Source organism: Cydia pomonella, chromosome 11, assembly GCF_033807575.1.
Source record: "Cydia pomonella isolate Wapato2018A chromosome 11, ilCydPomo1, whole genome shotgun sequence".
In the NCBI taxonomy this organism is placed as follows: Eukaryota; Metazoa; Arthropoda; class Insecta; order Lepidoptera; family Tortricidae; genus Cydia; species Cydia pomonella.
Window position 1 is genome coordinate 22,773,056 of NC_084713.1, and position 17,646 is coordinate 22,790,701.

Genomic DNA, 17,646 nt, shown 5'->3' on the forward strand with positions numbered 1-17,646 from the left:
CAAATTATGTAAAAATATTTTCCATAATGTCAATATCACTCCCGAAAACAAATTTCTGACAGCATCCAGCCTGACACCTGGAGTCGATGGTGGCAAAAAGCTCCATTTAAACTGTAAATTAACATTGTATTATAATCTTCTGACATTTTGCTCGTGTACCCATATTTTTTTTTATCTATTTTAATTTGTTGTCATCTCAATGTAATTTATTTCTCAGCTCTGTAATTTATTGTAATTTAATACCACTTAATTAAGTATATACCTATCTCACCTATTTGCATGTTAGACCTAAGTATCGCAATACTGATTAGCACGTAAGGTTAAACTGTTAGTGCTAATTGTAAAATATACAAATAAACCAGATTTTCCAGAGAGGAAAATGGGGACTACGTTTTTATGGAGAAGCAGCCGTCCCCTTTCCTCTTAAAACTGAATTCTTATTTAGTTTGAATATTATTTGAATATTACAAACAGAACTCTGCAATCTCACAATACCTACAAATTCGATTGCGTCCGTATTTTCAGCAAAGGGCGTACCAATTGCACTGAAATTACAGTTTCAGGCTAATAATGTATTCCGGACGCGGACTGAAGCCGTAATTCCGGCGCGATCTATTATGTAGAGCAACAATCAACAGTGAAATACTAAACCGGACGGGAGGTTCAGTTTCAAATATATTCAAAATATTTGCCAATAAATTCTTGTAAATAACGGCCTGGCCTAGTCGGTAGAGACCCTATGAAGCTGGATGACCTGGGTTCGAATGCCGGTCAGGGCATTTATTAGTGTGTCTATCACGAATATTTTTTCGTCAGTTATGGATGTTTTCTATGTATAAATAATAAATAAATATTATAGGACATTATTACACAAATTGACTAAGTCCCACAGTAAGCTCAATCTGGGGGCACGGCAGTGCCCCCACCAAGTCGAGCAAAAAAGCACGGCCGTACCATCCTTTTCTCGAAGCAATTCAGACCATTTTCGACCCCCTGTAACTTCGTTGTGGATAAAACTAGAAGACTGAAATTTTCAGTAACCATGCAGGCATTGTAAAGACACGGTATATTTCAAATTTCATTCAATTCGAACCAGTATTTTAAGAATTATAACGGGTCAAATTTCTTAATTTTGTCACTCACTGACTCACCGATCATCAAAATTCTAAGGCACTTCTAGCAGACCTAGAAGCTTCAAATTTGGAATATAAGTAGTGTTTGGTGTATGAATCAAGGAAAAACTAAAAAATCTAGAAAAGACCGCAAAGAAAATTAAGCCCATACAGCCAAGTCTTCAGTAAAATTTTTCAATATTGGCTTTATTCGTAACGATGTTTTATGTTTTATTTATACATATATACAATAAGTAGAAGGTACCGAAAAGGAAAAAAGTAGAACTGTCTACAAAATACAAAAAGAAATGAGATCCCATCAAAAACAATACTTGTCAAAAAAAACAAATCTCGCAACTCAATTGTTCTGCGGTAAAAAGTTGTGAGATCCATGTCTGTGTCAGAGTTGTGAGTACCAGGCCAAGTCTCAATATATTTATATAAAACATTAAAGAATTTTAATATTGATATGCGTCACTATAAGATGCTGTTAATTATTACGTAACAACTTAATGCTTCGAGTACGGAGATTCCAGACACAATTGATTTTCAATTGTTATGGACCACGATCGTGGTCTTAGAGACTGGACGTATTAAGACAGAAAGTCGCTTAAGTAGAGACTGAATAAATTAATAACCGACTTGGTATTACATGGATCTCACAACTTTTTACCGCAGAACAACTGAGTTGCGAGACTTGGTTTTTTTGACAAGTATTGTTTTTGATGGGATAAGGCTTGTGTTGAGGGTATTTGGACAACGATATATATAATATAATATATAAATACTTACAAATACTTAAATACATAGAAAACACCCATGACTCAGGAACAAAATATCCATGCTCATCACACGAATAAATGCCCGTACCAGGATTTGAATCCGGGACCATCGGCTTCATAGGCAGAGTCACTACCCACTAGGACAGACCGGTCATCGTTGTATGTTTATTTATATAAGTATGTATAAAGTCGCCTAGTACCCTTAGTACAAGTTTTGCTTAGTTTGAGGCTAGGTCGATCTGTGTGTGGCTGTGTGCCAACAGAAGATCTCCAGGAGGATCCAGCTGAGTTGGGCGGCATACAATAAAATGGCGGACATCCTCAAACCCGTTAACATTCCACAATGCCTGAAAACTCGCCTCTTTAACCAATGTGTCCTGCCCACCATGACCTACGGTGCCGAGACATGGACGCTCACTAAGGAGACTGTGCATACAATTCGAGGGCACAGAGAGCCATGGAGCGCGCCATGCTCGGCATCAAACTTCAAGACCGAGTGAGAAATGTCGAGATCCGACGTCGCACCAAGGTGCAAGACGTCGGACACGTCATTACCAAGTTAAAATGGAGCTGGGCGGAACATGTTGCCAGGCAGAGTGATGGCAGGTGGACCAAAATGTTAACGGAATGGCCGCTTTCAGACGAAAGGAGTGCCTGGCGTCCGTTGGCTCGTTGGGTGGACGACATTCGGAAGACTGCGGGTCACTTCTGCATGAGATTGGCTCAAAACCGGAATAAGTGGCGTACTGGAAGAGAGGCCTATGCTCAGCAATGGGCGATAAAAGGCTGATAACATGATGATGATGTGCTGTGTAAGATCGTCCCCAAATATTTATGGTCTCAATTATTTTCAAAATATTTGCCAATTAATTCTTATATCTTAACCTTTATTTGTGTTGTGTCATAATTAGAGAAAAGCGACCATTAAAATAAATAAATATGTTTTTTTTTTTACACAAATTTACTAAATCCCACGGTAAGCTCAATAAGGCTTGTGTTGTGGGTACTAGGCGACGATACGATAATAGATAGATATACAAAAATACTTGAATACATAGAAAACTTTCATAACTCAGGAACAAATATTTGTGATGAACACAGAAATAAATGCCCTTACCAGGATATGAACCCGGGACTTTCTGCTTTGTAGGCATGATCACTAACGACTAGGCTAGGCTAAATCAAAGAGAATTTGAAATGAGGTGGATTGTCAAAGAAAACTTTGTAGCTACAGTAAATTTACTGCTATCTTTCGACACTAAACTTTTAGAACGCAATTTGACTTTGATCCTTATTCTTTCACTGATATGTGTTAAATTTCTACTGTATATTACGTACTTATGTTTTACTTAATTCTACAGGAGTTCAATACATCCGCGACTGCCCCGCCGAGCCAAGAATCCCCGTGTACATGGTGGTCGGGGGCGCGGCGGGCGGCGCCGGCATCTGCTGGTTGCTATGGGCTCAGCTTGCAAGCAGATCTTCTACTTCGGATGCCAGTGTACCGGAGAAAATACTGGCGTATACCTTGACGATATTCCTCATGGGATGGTGAGTATTTTGGAATTACTGACTGATGTGTCATGTGTGATGTGTCAACTCGCAAGTAGGTTCTATGGTGATGTGAAAAAGATAGTACCCAGAGAAATGGTGCAGTAAAAGTAATATTTACTGCACCATGGTAAAAAATACAAAAGCTTTCTACGGAATATACTTATTAAACTATAATTTTATCAGATCAATACGATGTTACTTAAGAAATGTATCATTGAGAAAATCTGTAAGTGAATAATAAGTTTTTTCTGCAAGAAACAATTTCAGCTTATTTGCATACCTATGTATATATAGGTTGCGCCGGTATCCCCTGATTTTATACCAAGGCAACCAAACAATCCAGCCAAACCCAAAATCAAATCTATCGCAGCCCGAATTATTTCAACTTGATTTTTATTCCATTTTTAATTTTTGTTTAAATATCGCAAGTACACTGGAATACCATTGAACTCTATTATTGCTTCAGGATCTTCGCACACAATCTATAAATAATAAAAGTCATTTGTTTTACAAGGGAGCAAAGTTGTTGTTTAACCGCTCGTACTAATATTGACACCCGAGCAAGCGAATGATACCAAAATTGAAGTTCGAGAAGTGGAATCTTGAACGTTGCGGGGGTTTCAAGGCTCGAGGGTTAAACAAACTTTGCTCCCGAGTGAAACCTTTTACCACTTTTTACCACACCAACGCGAGGAAACTACTAACTATTAAATACCAAAAAATCAAATGAACGTAATAGAAAATATCATTTAAAATAGTAGGTGAAATTGACTTTTAAATCATCATTTAAACTAACTATTTAACTATTTTAACTAACATAAGTAAATAACTCAAAATTCGCATCTGATTATTTTGCCCCACATGTGGTTAAAATGCAACTTTCTCATTAGTTTCTGAACAATCAAGAAGGCCTTTACCAGTTAGTGTGGTGAAAAATATTATACCTCTAAATCTCATAACAAATACGTACTCATAGGAAGAAATTATTAGATCCATTTCTATTTTCAATACTAACATTGAAATACAATATTCATGTTTTCATCCAACCTTATCTGTATTTTGCTTTCTAAATAGTATTATTTTCCTCAAAATATGTGCGTAAGGTTTGACCGAGAACTTTCTTAGAAGCCTTTCAAAAACACCGAATAAGGCTTATAATACCGACTAGGACTTACGTCTAAAATACCCAGCCTTTGACATCGGAATTGTGTATACAAATAAATAGGATTGGACGGGTGAGTTTTAGGGTTTTTTCCGTCTAATAAAATCGGTCCCCGATAATAGGATTTAATGATAAGCCTATTTCTTGGATTCTTTTGTTATAACGGTTACCTTGATAATGTTCTTGGAACGTGTTTTCAAAGGTTTTTTATATAAATACGTTTATTGTATACGCATCCAGTAGTCGCCAATACTACGGCGACAACTGCTGCGCCCGCTATAGAGAAGTGTGGAAACGCATGGGGAAGGCCTACGCCACAGAGGCGACGACTATTATAAATAATTGTTAAACTTTATTGCACAAAATATATGCAACAATGTACAAATGGCGGACTTAATGCCAAACGGCATTCTCTACCATTCAACCATAGGGCCGAACAGAGATACCTAGAATTGGTGCAGAAAAAGAAATATATTAAATGAATTAAAAAATCAAACCATACTTATGAATTACATAAATAAATAATAACAATATACCGGGTGTTTCCTGTAACAGGAGCAATAAATTAAACTGTAGGCTGTGCTCCTCAAATTCACCAACATTTGTTCAGTAATTTTTAAAAATAACTTATGTTTTAATTTTGATTGCACATTGAAATTAATTCTAAGACGCAATGTATTGCGAATTTTGTTACGTTTTAAGCGTGACAAGCTACGTCAAACACACTGATGTTAGCGTACATAGAAAATAATATTAAATTTGTATGAAAAAGTTAAAATCTAAAGATTTCATAATTCACGGATCCAACAATTTCGTAAAAGAATCTTTATAAAGACAGACAGAAAGCATGAAAACGCCTTTTTAATCACTTTAAGGGCAATAAATTAAATTGTACTAATAAAATTTGAGAACATCAAAAAGTGGCGCCATCTTAAAATTTGAGAACATCAAAAAGTGGCGCCATCTAATAGATCAAAGTTCAAAGTTATGGCGGCATCGTTTCGAGCGATAGCGCCATAATCTTTAGGTTATGCCCAGTAAGATGGCGCCACTTTTTGATATTTTACAAATTTAACACATATCAAAGAAAGGATCAATGTCAAATGGCGTTCTAAAAGTTTTAATCATGTGTCGAAAGATGGCAGTAAATTCACTGTGGTTACAAAGTTTTCTTTGACAATCCACCTCTATTTCAAATTATCTTTGCCAAAGTCCGTAAAAGTATGTAACACGCGCATGGAGCTCTGCAAATAAGATCGTATCAGATATTGTTGCGGTTATGTAACATGTTATTGCAGGTGACTGTACCAATTTACTATGTAACTTAATAGCTAGTTAATTTCATTCATGAGTGAATGGGAAATTCACTGACAGAAGTATTTAATGAGCTGCCGCGGTCGTATTTATTCCGTTTTGCGGTTGCGTTGGTATCAGTCAAACGTGATATTTGCATGTTACGAGAATATATTGTATGTCAAGTTATATATTTACCATTTACAACTTTGGGAACTAATCAAATTATATTAACAAATATTGTGATTTGTGCTTTATAAAGTAGTCGCACTAAGTACTATATATAAATTATAAACTTTTTTTTTTACTATTGTAAAATATTTATTTACAATAACAATATACATAATGGATATATACAGATGATTACTATAACTAGCTTAATATCTAAAATAGGCCCTTGATGCATTGTACAAAGGATGCTGGCGGCATTTCCTCGTTGTATTGCAATACTGATACGTTGTGCAAGGAAGCCGCCAGCTCTTCGGTCACCAGTTACGTCAACGTAATTATAAACTTAAATAAGTAGATGTCATATAGTAAATACCCCTATAATGGAACAGGCACCAGTAATGGGATGGTATGGACAAATCCTGTAAAACAAGTATTTACCATCAGTTTTTAATCGCTGGCAACATTTTACCATAAACAAGAGCCAAAGAGCTGCTTAAGTTTAATATTTCATTGACATTTGTTCACATATACCTAAATAGATTCACCTATGGCTATAAGTTAGGTTTTAAAGGTCAGTGATTTTAAGCAAACTTGCAAGTGACTTTTAAACTTTAGTTTATTACACAGCTACTTGAAATTAAATTCATTTATATAAAGAAACTTATAAAATTACAGCTACATCATATTATGTACTCCTGCATATGACATTATAAATAATAATAAATAATAAATAAATAAATATTATAGGACATTATTACATAAATTGACTAAGTCCCACAGTAAGCTCAATAAGGCTTGTGTTGAGGGTATTTAGGCAACGATATATATAATATGTATATAAATATTTATAAATACTTAAATACATAGAAAACACCCATGACTCAGGAACAAATATCCATGCTCATCACACGAATAAATGCCCTTACCAGGATTTGAACCCGGGACCATCGGCTTCATAGGCAGGGTCACTACCCACTAGGCCAGACCGGTCGTCAAAACATTGCTGTTATACAATCATAAATCTATACTTTAAATACTTCTTCTTATAAAATCGGTCTGAATTTAAAAATAAATGCAATTATAAAATCCAGTTTCTGTGAAAATAATATGGATATTTTGCGCGTTCAAAGTTCAGCGAAAACTTGAACTTTACATTCACACTTGTCTGTAATGTACACGCACTTAATCAACTGCATGCAACTTACAGTTCATTACTACACGCTCCCTGTGGGTAAAAGTAGTTTATGTAATGCTTTTTTATTCACTTAAATAATGATATAGTAAAAAAAATTATTATAATATCTTCTTAGGTTCACCAAAGGGTAAATAATTATAGTTCAAGTGGTACAAACCCCTTTCAAGCCAGCGCAGTTTTTCCATAATATAATTCCGTATGACGAGATTGGCTGAGTGTATGCATAGTAAATTGATTAAAATTCTAAGTTTGCATGCAGAGAACACTTTGAAGTTGAGTAAGTTTTCCCGCAATACAATTCCATAAGACAGGATTAACTATTAACGCATTCACTGCCACCGACGCATATATGCGTTCACCGTCATACAAGTTTGTTCCTAGGCCACGCCCCCTGGCAGTGAATGCGTTAAAGTATGTACAGTAACATGCCAGATAGAAAATTTAAGATTTTCACAAAATTATAGCTAGAGATAAAATAAATATGTTTTAAGTAAAAACGCATTTTCACAATTAAAAGTAGTCCGTATCGACTCAGTGTAACCGGCGAGTTTACAAGTTAAATTAAAACTAGTTTTCCGTAAGACCTTTGTCGTAAATTTTTAGTGTAAACTAGTTTTGACAGCTAGAAATTTAGTTCGAACACTTCAAACTCGACATTTCTCGGAACACTAATAAGGATATATATATGTGGAAGCTTGTAATTTTCATCTAGTATACCCTAATTTATAATTAAATTCCATCAAATCTACCAAGAAATGTCACTGTCACAATGTCATCTGTCAACGTCAGTATGACGGAGCAGATGTCACCGACCTTTTTGGAATCATAATAAATATTATTACGATCATAATAAAACCGTTTTTGTATAGAATACAGAAATTACGTCAAAATATGTGACCACTCACTAATAATAAGTGGTCAAAATATGTGGTCACTCCATTTTCTATACCTTTAATGAAACGCTGCCAACTACATAAATGAAAGGTTTTTGTTAAATGTGTCGCCTATACTTCGACTCTTAGATGTTTGTTATGTTAGTTATGTATATAAGTAAATATTTATTCACTTAACTATACGTAAGTACAAAATTACGCACTTAATTTTTAAGCACTTATAATTTATAACAATACAAGCCTTACTCAGTTGGGGACTAGAGAATTTTTAAAACATGCTGGGTACGCTGGGTGAGGTGGCATCTCCATACAATTTATAATCTTAAAATGCCAAATCTCGCAAAATTATGTGTAGATGACATTTGTTCTTTTCTGATTACCCTTTCTGTTTGAAAAATACTATAAGTAACAGACGTCAGATGCCGAATGAAGTGACAACTTGACTTGACAAGTGATTGTCATGGCCGGCATAAATCTATCATGGTAACGATAACGGCGTTTACACTATCCTGTAGTTGTCGTTTTCGAATTTACGTTTTAAGGTATAGTAATAATACTAATAATACACATCTTAAGACTTATATTATTGTATTAAAACGGAATACCAAATGTTGTTTAGACCTGAAGTATTGCCATTTCAAAACGAACATTTCTACCTTTTTTTTTATATACTACGACGGTGGCAAGCAAGCATACGGCCCGCCTGATGGTAAGCAGTCACCGTAGCCTATGGACGCCTGCAACTCCAGAGGTGTTACATGCGCGTTGCCGACCCTTTAAAAATCTGTACACTCCTTTTTTGAAGAACCTGTAGACCCTCGGGAAAACCTCGGCAGGTAGCTCATTCCACAACCGGAGCGTGCGCGGGAGGAAGTTCCTCTTAAAGCGCACAGTGCGTGACCATTTAGGTTCTAGGATGTGAGGATGAACACCCTGCCGACGGCGGGCGGTGCGGTGATAGAAAGTAGCCGTGGGCATCATGTCAAACAATTCTTCAGAGCACAGCCCATTGTACAAGCGGTAGAACCTCAAAATAGTTTAAATTCAATATTAAATTATGGGACTGGTTTTTTAATAAGTCTAATTATTTGAACTTAGCATTTAAATGTTGTATTTAAAATGAGTAGTAAATTATTTATTTACGTGCATTCTTTCGCCAATAATATATTTACTATTTATGGAACGTTTCATTTTACTGGCAACACAGTTGTAGATTTGATGGAATTTAATTATGAATCAGGGTATAGATGCGATAGGCAGACACTCATATTGGCACGTCAGTGCATATTGAGTGATCAGCACATTTAATGTAGATCTTGCGCCTCCACTCGATAAGGGATTTCCTCTTCTGTCACGTACAATAATTATATATAATGATAGAATAGTAAGTATTTGAGGATTCAAGTGCAGAAGCTGAGAGACAATACATCTGTTAACCTGTATACTGTGTTAAGTGATTCAACCCCTCCACCCCGGCGCTCTGCCTATTACATGGCGACCGTGGGCATGAATTCTGTGTGAGGATACTGCGGATATAAAATCATCATGGACGACGACAATGAAGAGGACTTTGAGGACGAGTTGGCGGCGTCGAGCTTACCCAGTGATTTATTGTTTTGTTAATTTGGGTAATCAACGTACCAAGATGGGTGGTCTGAAACGGAGAATGAGATCATAATGATAAAGGAAGGACAATGTTATGGTAACCGCTGCCAGTATCAGTATTGCTTCATTGGCTTCGGCGGGTTTGGATTTGTCGGAGGTTCGGGATGTCGTCGGCTACGCGTCTGGTTACGCATTGCTGCCGGGTGCTGGAGTGTCAAGCGGTACGGCGAGCGATTCTTCGTGAAAATGTTTAGGTGATATGTTTATGATTAGTTTTTTTTTTTTTTTTTTTTATTCATGTGTTATGTATGTGTTTATTTTGTTTAGTGAGTAGTCTAGATAAGTTATTAGGGGGGCCAAGTGTTAAAAGTTGGAGTCCTTAGTAGAGCAATATTGTAAGGAAAAGAAGTTGCAGCTGTGGATTTTGATGTTGAGGTGAGCGGATATTCTCGGTGATTAGCAAATCGGGGATTTTTAATTTATTAAGGTCGGATACGGTACGAGTATCGAAAATTACCGGTGTTTATTTAGAGATGCCTCTTTCTTTGCATTCTAAAAATGATTGTATCGAATTTATTTCTGCACACTCAAACTATAATCGCGGTGCGATTAGTGCGAGTCAGCAAGGTCGAGGACGGGTGTTTTCGCGAGTAGGCAGAAATCATGTAGTTCTGTACGTTAGGCGGATAGTGTAATGTCAATGTTAGTCAGCACGTGATTTAGGTGGATGACATGTGTATGTAATGAATTGTGTTTTTCGTGTCTAACGAAGATTATGTAAATATTTCGTATTATAATACTAATACTAGTTATCACATAGATGTAACTTGTTTAGAAAGGGAATTATCAAGTTTTGTTTTTTACGGATTATAAATAGATAAGGATTACTGGTTGAGGATTCTAACGGATTATACTTAAACAAATAAACTGGACACGACACTATGATACTACGTCTTTGGAGCTTACCCAGCCTTGAGTAGTAGATATCATGAAAGGGACGCAGGAAGATACAGAATTGATAATTTGATAGAATATTAGGAACGACCCGGTAAAAATGACACTGATGATGTTGTTACGTAAATTCTGCAATTTGCATAAATCAAGATTCTCTATTGACGAAGGCACGCTTAGACGTATCGTTACGAGACTTGGTTATACAGTGCAGAAGTTTAAAATATGATACTGATAATGCTGTTGTGTGAACTCTACAATTTATATGAATCAAGATTCTCCATGAACGAAGGCACGCATAGACGTATCGTTACGAGACTTGATCATGGTATGGAAAGGTCCCAAAGTAGACATTAGGATTATTTATGGCTCTTTGTGGAAAAGTTTAAATATAGTAGAGTTGTTCTATATTAAAATGAGCACAAGTAAAAAGGATGTTACAATGTTGATTAATTAAGGTCTTTCGCGCGGGACATGATGAATTACATAGGTTATGTAGGAACTATTTAGTTTTTACTTATAAACGAACCTACCGATCGGGAAATGATTTAAAGGATTATTACTGTTACTAACTAGTGGATATGCTGGTAGAACTAGAATGATTAACGGTATCCAGAAGAGGTACGAGTATTATTGGGAAAACTGAATTATGTAAAACGATGTAAAGATGGTCAGGAGCAGAAGTTTAGCAAACGGAAGGTAATAATTATGGTTATAATTTATAACTACCTATCACAGCTACAGCATCCGTTGAGGAGGAACTTTTAGATTAGTTGGACTTGGATAAAACATGATATAAGTAATATTAAAGTGAAATATTACTTGTGAAATGCGATGGTTGTGTTAAAAATAATTTAATGTTAAAAGGAAATTGTAAATCAAGCATTGTTAATTTTAAGGTGATTTAGTATTAATTAAGAATGAATGTTACAATAAATTAAATGACCTATATTTAGGACCATATAAAATAAAAGACATAATAGTTCAAATTTAAAGGTAATTAAAAATAATACAGATTATTTAGTACATAAGAATAGAGTAAAGTTGTATTACCAATAGTGTTCTTTTCAGGGGAGGGAACCCCTACCTTTTCAGGGGAGGTGCGATAGGCAGACACTCATATTGGCACGTCAGTGCATATTGAGTGATCAGCACATTTAATGTAGATCTTGCGCCTCCACTCGATAAGGGATTTCCTCTTCTGTCACGTACAATAATTATATATAATGATAGAATAGTAAGTATTTGAGGATTCAAGTGCAGAAGCTGGGAGACAATACATCTGTTAACCTGTATACTGTGTTAAGTGATTCAACCCCTCCACCCCGGCGCTCTGCCTATTACATAGATAAGTGTAGGTATTAACCTATGTATATTAGGCAGTAAGCATCCCGAATAAAATAAAATAGAATAAAATAAAATATCGAAGTGAGTTTAATGTCTTACTTGTACATTTTTACATCGCCTTTGGACTTAAATGAACCATACACGAGTAGCGATGCAACTCGAATATTCGAATACCAAGTTCAATTCAGTTGCACCCTTTACCGTCGTGTATTTAAAGAGCACGACAAATTTCCTGCGGAGCAACAGAGAAACCCACTTGGTGTTAAAGTACAAGACAGGAATAGGTTTCCGTAAAATCACTTTTCCGGAGCTATACGTTTGAAGTTAGGTGAAGTAAAAAATGGGTTATGAAATGGCAGACTTGATAAAAATTATCATGATAATGTCACCTTGTTAGAATTTTGTTTTTCCAGAATTAAATAGTACTTTATACGGCACGACCAAAGTTTAAACCCACCATTTTAACCATCACACACATACGAAAGATTATTATTGTAAGTACAGTATAAGGTTTGGGTTACAATGAAAATCAAGTTAAAGTCCTTAAAAATGTCTTTTTTTTTCGGATATTTTAAAATTATATTTCAAGCTTGATTTCGGAGTGTTGATTTAAATTAGAAGCGAGGTAGCTTATACCCCTCAAACTGCAAATTCATGCTGAATTGACGGAATTTTAGCACAAATTGCTGAATCCTTTTATTTGCTCGGCCCTGTGGGTCTAACTTAATGAACCTTTACATTTTTCAAGTTCTTAATTTGTTTACTTTATAGAATGAATTGTTATTCCTGCACAGCTGCGGTCAGCGAAGCTCGGGTTATATTTTTGACCCGTATCATCCATTTATGTTACAATCTGTACTAGCATCTGTCCGCGACTTACCCCCCAGTGTTTTCGTACTAAATTGTAACTTCTATAGGGGAAAAAAGTTATCTTATGCCATTAACGAGGTTATAAACTTTATACGATCAACCAGCTTTATCATGCGAACGGCTAAGGAGTGGAATTCATTTTCTGCAAATTTGTTCCCAGTCCACTATAAGGTAGATCTTTTTAAATCGAGAGTGAATAGACATCTTTTAGGTAAGCATGTTGTATCCTAGATTGCATCGGTACTTACCATCAGGGGAGATTGTCAAATGCTTACCTTTTTCCAATAAAAAAGATAAAAAAAACATCCGATCAGCCAGATTTGCGTGATGGAGGAACAAACATCCAAACATTCTCATTTATAATATTATAAGATCCCCTCAAATCTACTATGATAGATGGATTTTAATGAACGTAGCAATTTTCAAAGTACTTCTTACTTCTCAGCATTTTTTACTTGAAAATGAAGGTTCTTACAAAGATGTCGCGCGAGTGACTAAATATATTTGAGTTAAAATTAGTTCGATGTTAATATGACTCAAGACAGATTCGATGATACCAATATTTGTTTTTTTTCTGTGGTATTTTCAACTATTAGCCCACTGATTCGTTTTCTAGATAACACTTTTTACTAACATCCACCAATATCCATGAAAATATGACCATTTTGTATAAGCAGAGATTTGCATACGGAAGCGTCGGGCCGGCGTTAAGTTCCGAGAGCTCGCGAATTCGAAATTTTCCTTTAAATTTAAAATGTACAAGTTACACAAAGTTTGAGTAATATTATTTTTCCTCCCCAGGTTCGGTTTCGGAAATCTCTGGACGCTGGGCATCATGTGGCCTGACTTCGCGCCGACTCTCTTCGAGCCCAACAAGTGGTGCCACCCGACCCTATATGTGTTCGCTCTGACGCAGCTAGGCGTGGTATGGGGGGTGCTTGCGTTGCTGGTGTTGCTATTTTTGGCGCTGGTTGTCTGCCAGGTAATTGTAACCTAAAGATACAAGAAAATATTGTGATAGTATCCAGGTTTTCACACGAGTCTGCCTGTTAAGAACAAATGGGAAATATCAAAGGATATTTTTTGAATCTTGTCGCGAGCTGGCCCACTCCTCGAATGGGCTTACCACAAAATGTAGGCGATACAACGCACTTGGTGATCTAACTTACTCCGCGAATAAGTCTGCAAATACTTCTCTTTGTGGTTCGCTGGGTGCTGGTGGCTCCCGGCGTGACTTGTTGAATAGGTTTATAACACAAAGCCGTCCACGGCCTTGGTTCGCTGGTGAAGACCCGAATCGCTACGACACGGACCTTCAGGATAGGTAGATGCGTAAGAAAACTCGATATATCACATACACGTATATTAACTAACGCACAACAGTATAAATTCGTACACTAGCGCCTGAGTGCGCGACAATCGTGATACGATTATTAGTTGACGGATTGACAAGATTTAAATCGATAACACGCGACGTGCTTAATATGGCTGATAGCTTAACTGTGTTCTCTGACCCGATAGACAAACAGACGTGCGTTCGCTGCAACGCTCGGTATCCGACCGACTGGGCGGATATCGCCTCATTAACTTGAAGTGTGACCGTAATGAATGCAGTGACACATGAACTACTTTTTTAATCTTTGAATGATAGACAAGTTGCCTGGTCTTGCGCACGGCGCATACCGGGTTCTTGCATTTGGCACGAACAAATCTCATCTTCCTCAAAAGTATTACTGATAAAAAATAGTAGGTATTCTGGACTGCAGCTGGCTGATACATCCTCATGATACTAGAATTTCTCTTGGACCAGGTACGATTCGGAACATGGGTCGCAAGGATTTCAACTCCTATCTCTAAGTCGTTGACCGATAAATATCGGTCAAATAAATTGCCGTTTAGACTTGTCTTCTTGATTTGCTTCAGCAAATAACAGCAGCAGATGTCACTTTTATTTTTGATAGTTCTTAATTTACATTTCTTCTTTAACTGACCTTCTGACCTGAATTTCTGTTGTTCAGGTATTCGGTTGCGGCTGGCTCGGCCCGCCTCGGTACAAGTAGCAACGGCGGAGCGTCGTGCTAGAACTCTGGCACCGTAACATCAACAACACCATGGACGTGGCCGGCGCGTTACTTCCCTTCACCCAACTGGCTCGTCCCGAGCTCACAATCCACGTCCAGGAGGTGCTTACCCAAGCCGACAGAGACGCTAAAGTGATCCCACAGATCAATGAACCTGAGAGTGAGAGAGTGAATAAGCAGGCCTGATGGTTGCTGGTCGTTTCGAAGCATGTGCATTTTGAGGCGCGCGATCAGATTTATTACTTCTGAGTACCTATGCTTGCTCAAGTTTATTTGCGTGGTGACAAGAAGTTTAAAAGCTACTGGAGACTGCACGAGGAATAAAAAAAGGTTTGCTTGGAGTTTCCCTTTAAAGTAATTAAGCTTTAAAGTAATTAAGCTATATAGGGAACCAGAAAGAAAGGAGAAATGGCTTTGTCCCTAAACGTGCTGCAAGCCTCAATTAGCTATTAGTCGTTTGGAAGAAAGGAATAGAACATAAATTTACAAATTTGACTGATATTGAATTGATAATAATTGAGGCTTGTAACGTTTTATGAATATCTAATGGGAAAATAATCGAAAAATTATGCGTGATATTTCAAGGTCGTATTTCTTTGCTTCAAATGTTTGTCCTTCGTGCTTCGTGTAACTTCTAGTGTTTTTAAAAGTTTCTTGCGTGGTATCGAACACGATACGTAGTTTTTATGTACAACGAATATTTAATAGCGTTAGTTTTGTTGTAAATAGTACCTGGATTAAACCAGCGATGTAAATTTGGATTATCGGTATTAAATGTATATCTAGAGTATTATTTATAAACTCTATATAATTTTGTATAGACTATTTTATGTGCACCAATATTTGTATACCCACCTTGTGTCTATATTTCTGAACGCGTATTTGTGTTTAGTTATCGTTTGGATTCGGACTACATTGCATTACTGGAGACTGCATTGCTTCAGGAATCGAGACTTTGAGACATATTGACGTTTCTTGTTGTAATGCAGTCGGCAGCATTACTGCAGCAAAACATTACTGTCGAATGCATTACTGTCGCAAATATTAAAAATCCGGACAGAAGCCATCGATGTTGTTATTTGACTAACGTTGTTAAACTATGTTGTTTGGCGATTTTAGTGTAAGCCTTTGTTTTATTCTTTTGTGTCAAATACGGTGTCCTTTTCTTTAAAAAAAAAATTTATCGAATCTAATCTAATCATTTGCGGCAGCTGCAGCAGTAATGCTGGTGTACTAGTATTCTTAATTCGAACGGTACATTTAATCTTAATGTCGTCAGACTTATCGTAGGTCGTGATGAAGATTACTCGAGATACTTTTATCTGCAACGTCTGAGTGATTGTATAATCTTTTTACAATGAAATTCTTTTCTCTGAATTCATAATCTTGAATCTTTTAAGATGATTTAGATTTTATATTAATTGACTGATTAAAGTTAAAAGTTAATATATTTGGAATCATGAATGTCACATAGGTTAAAATTTATATGACTTAAATTAAAATACATAATATTTTTCTTAGATTTTAGTATCTCGAGATAGATCATAAAATCGTAAAAAAACTGCATGGAAACAGGCTTTAATAGAGATTTCGTGAATATGACTACATATTTTTATATAGAAAAATATATTATGTCATGTAAAGCGTTGGTGTGCTTTTTAGTAAAATTTCATTTTAAATAAATTGAGCACAAAATCTCTACTAAATATGGCATTGACATGAATGATATTCATAGTATATAATACATCTACTGAACCCCAAAATATATAGTTGCTATCAAATTAGTTACCAATATTTTTACAGCTGATAGTAGGTAATCGGCTCCTGGATTATGTTCAAATATAAAACATTACAGGTTTTATGATGTTTTTTCGGAGAAAATTTAATAACAAATTTGCCACTTATAAACACCCTGTTAATTAGATGAATAATAAAACAGATTTTAAAACCTCTTTTAACTTATACTTAATGGGCCACTTCACGTTGATAAATCAATTGACACGTTTATAATTATAACAAATGTTGACATGACAGAAAGTGTGAAACATCTTGTCAGTTAAATACAAATGATGATTATTTTTAGACATAATCATTAGTTAGTCGTAATTTGTATTTCTTTGCAGATCGGATACTCCACCGAACACTGTCTATGACCGTAATATGATAAGATTCATATACTAGCCGTGTCTTATCCAACCTCGACATTGGCAGAATCATCAACACCTTGATGGAGCCATAACAAGAAAAATTGATTGATTAGACAAAATTATAATTTATTTATTTAATTCGGTAAATGAAAACAAATAACTGTTTAATGTAAAGTACCACTACTACTACTACTTCACTGGCTCAGTGACCCAAACTGGATCTTGACCTCTGACACAAGATAGCACCACTCTGCCCTATCCTGCACCACTTCACGCCAGTTGGATATTCCGAGGGCGAACAGGTCTTTTAGGACTTCGACACTCCAGCGGTATCTGGGACGCCCAGACTGACGTTTTCCACCCGGGTGCCCCACATACGCTTTTCTCACAGCACGATCCTCTCCCATCCTCTCTAGGTGACCGAGCCAGCGGAGTCGTGTGGCTGTGATCTCGCCAATTATATTGGGCATCGCAACTAGCCCC

The 17,646-nt window shown here is 36.3% G+C and overlaps 1 protein-coding gene across 1 annotated transcript in view; it reads left to right on the forward strand.

Annotated features, from left to right (window-relative positions):
- The window catches only part of LOC133522507 (uncharacterized), a 165,547-nt gene extending 149,071 nt beyond the window's left edge, over positions 1–16,476 (forward strand). Inside the window, exons 6-8 of the mRNA XM_061857865.1 lie at positions 3,256–3,445; positions 13,737–13,917; positions 14,954–16,476. Coding sequence (XP_061713849.1) covers positions 3,256–3,445; positions 13,737–13,917; positions 14,954–14,995 — 413 coding nt within the window. The 3' untranslated portion in view covers positions 14,996–16,476. The remainder of the gene's footprint in view (positions 1–3,255; positions 3,446–13,736; positions 13,918–14,953) is intronic.
- The last annotated feature ends 1,170 nt before the right edge of the window (positions 16,477–17,646 follow it).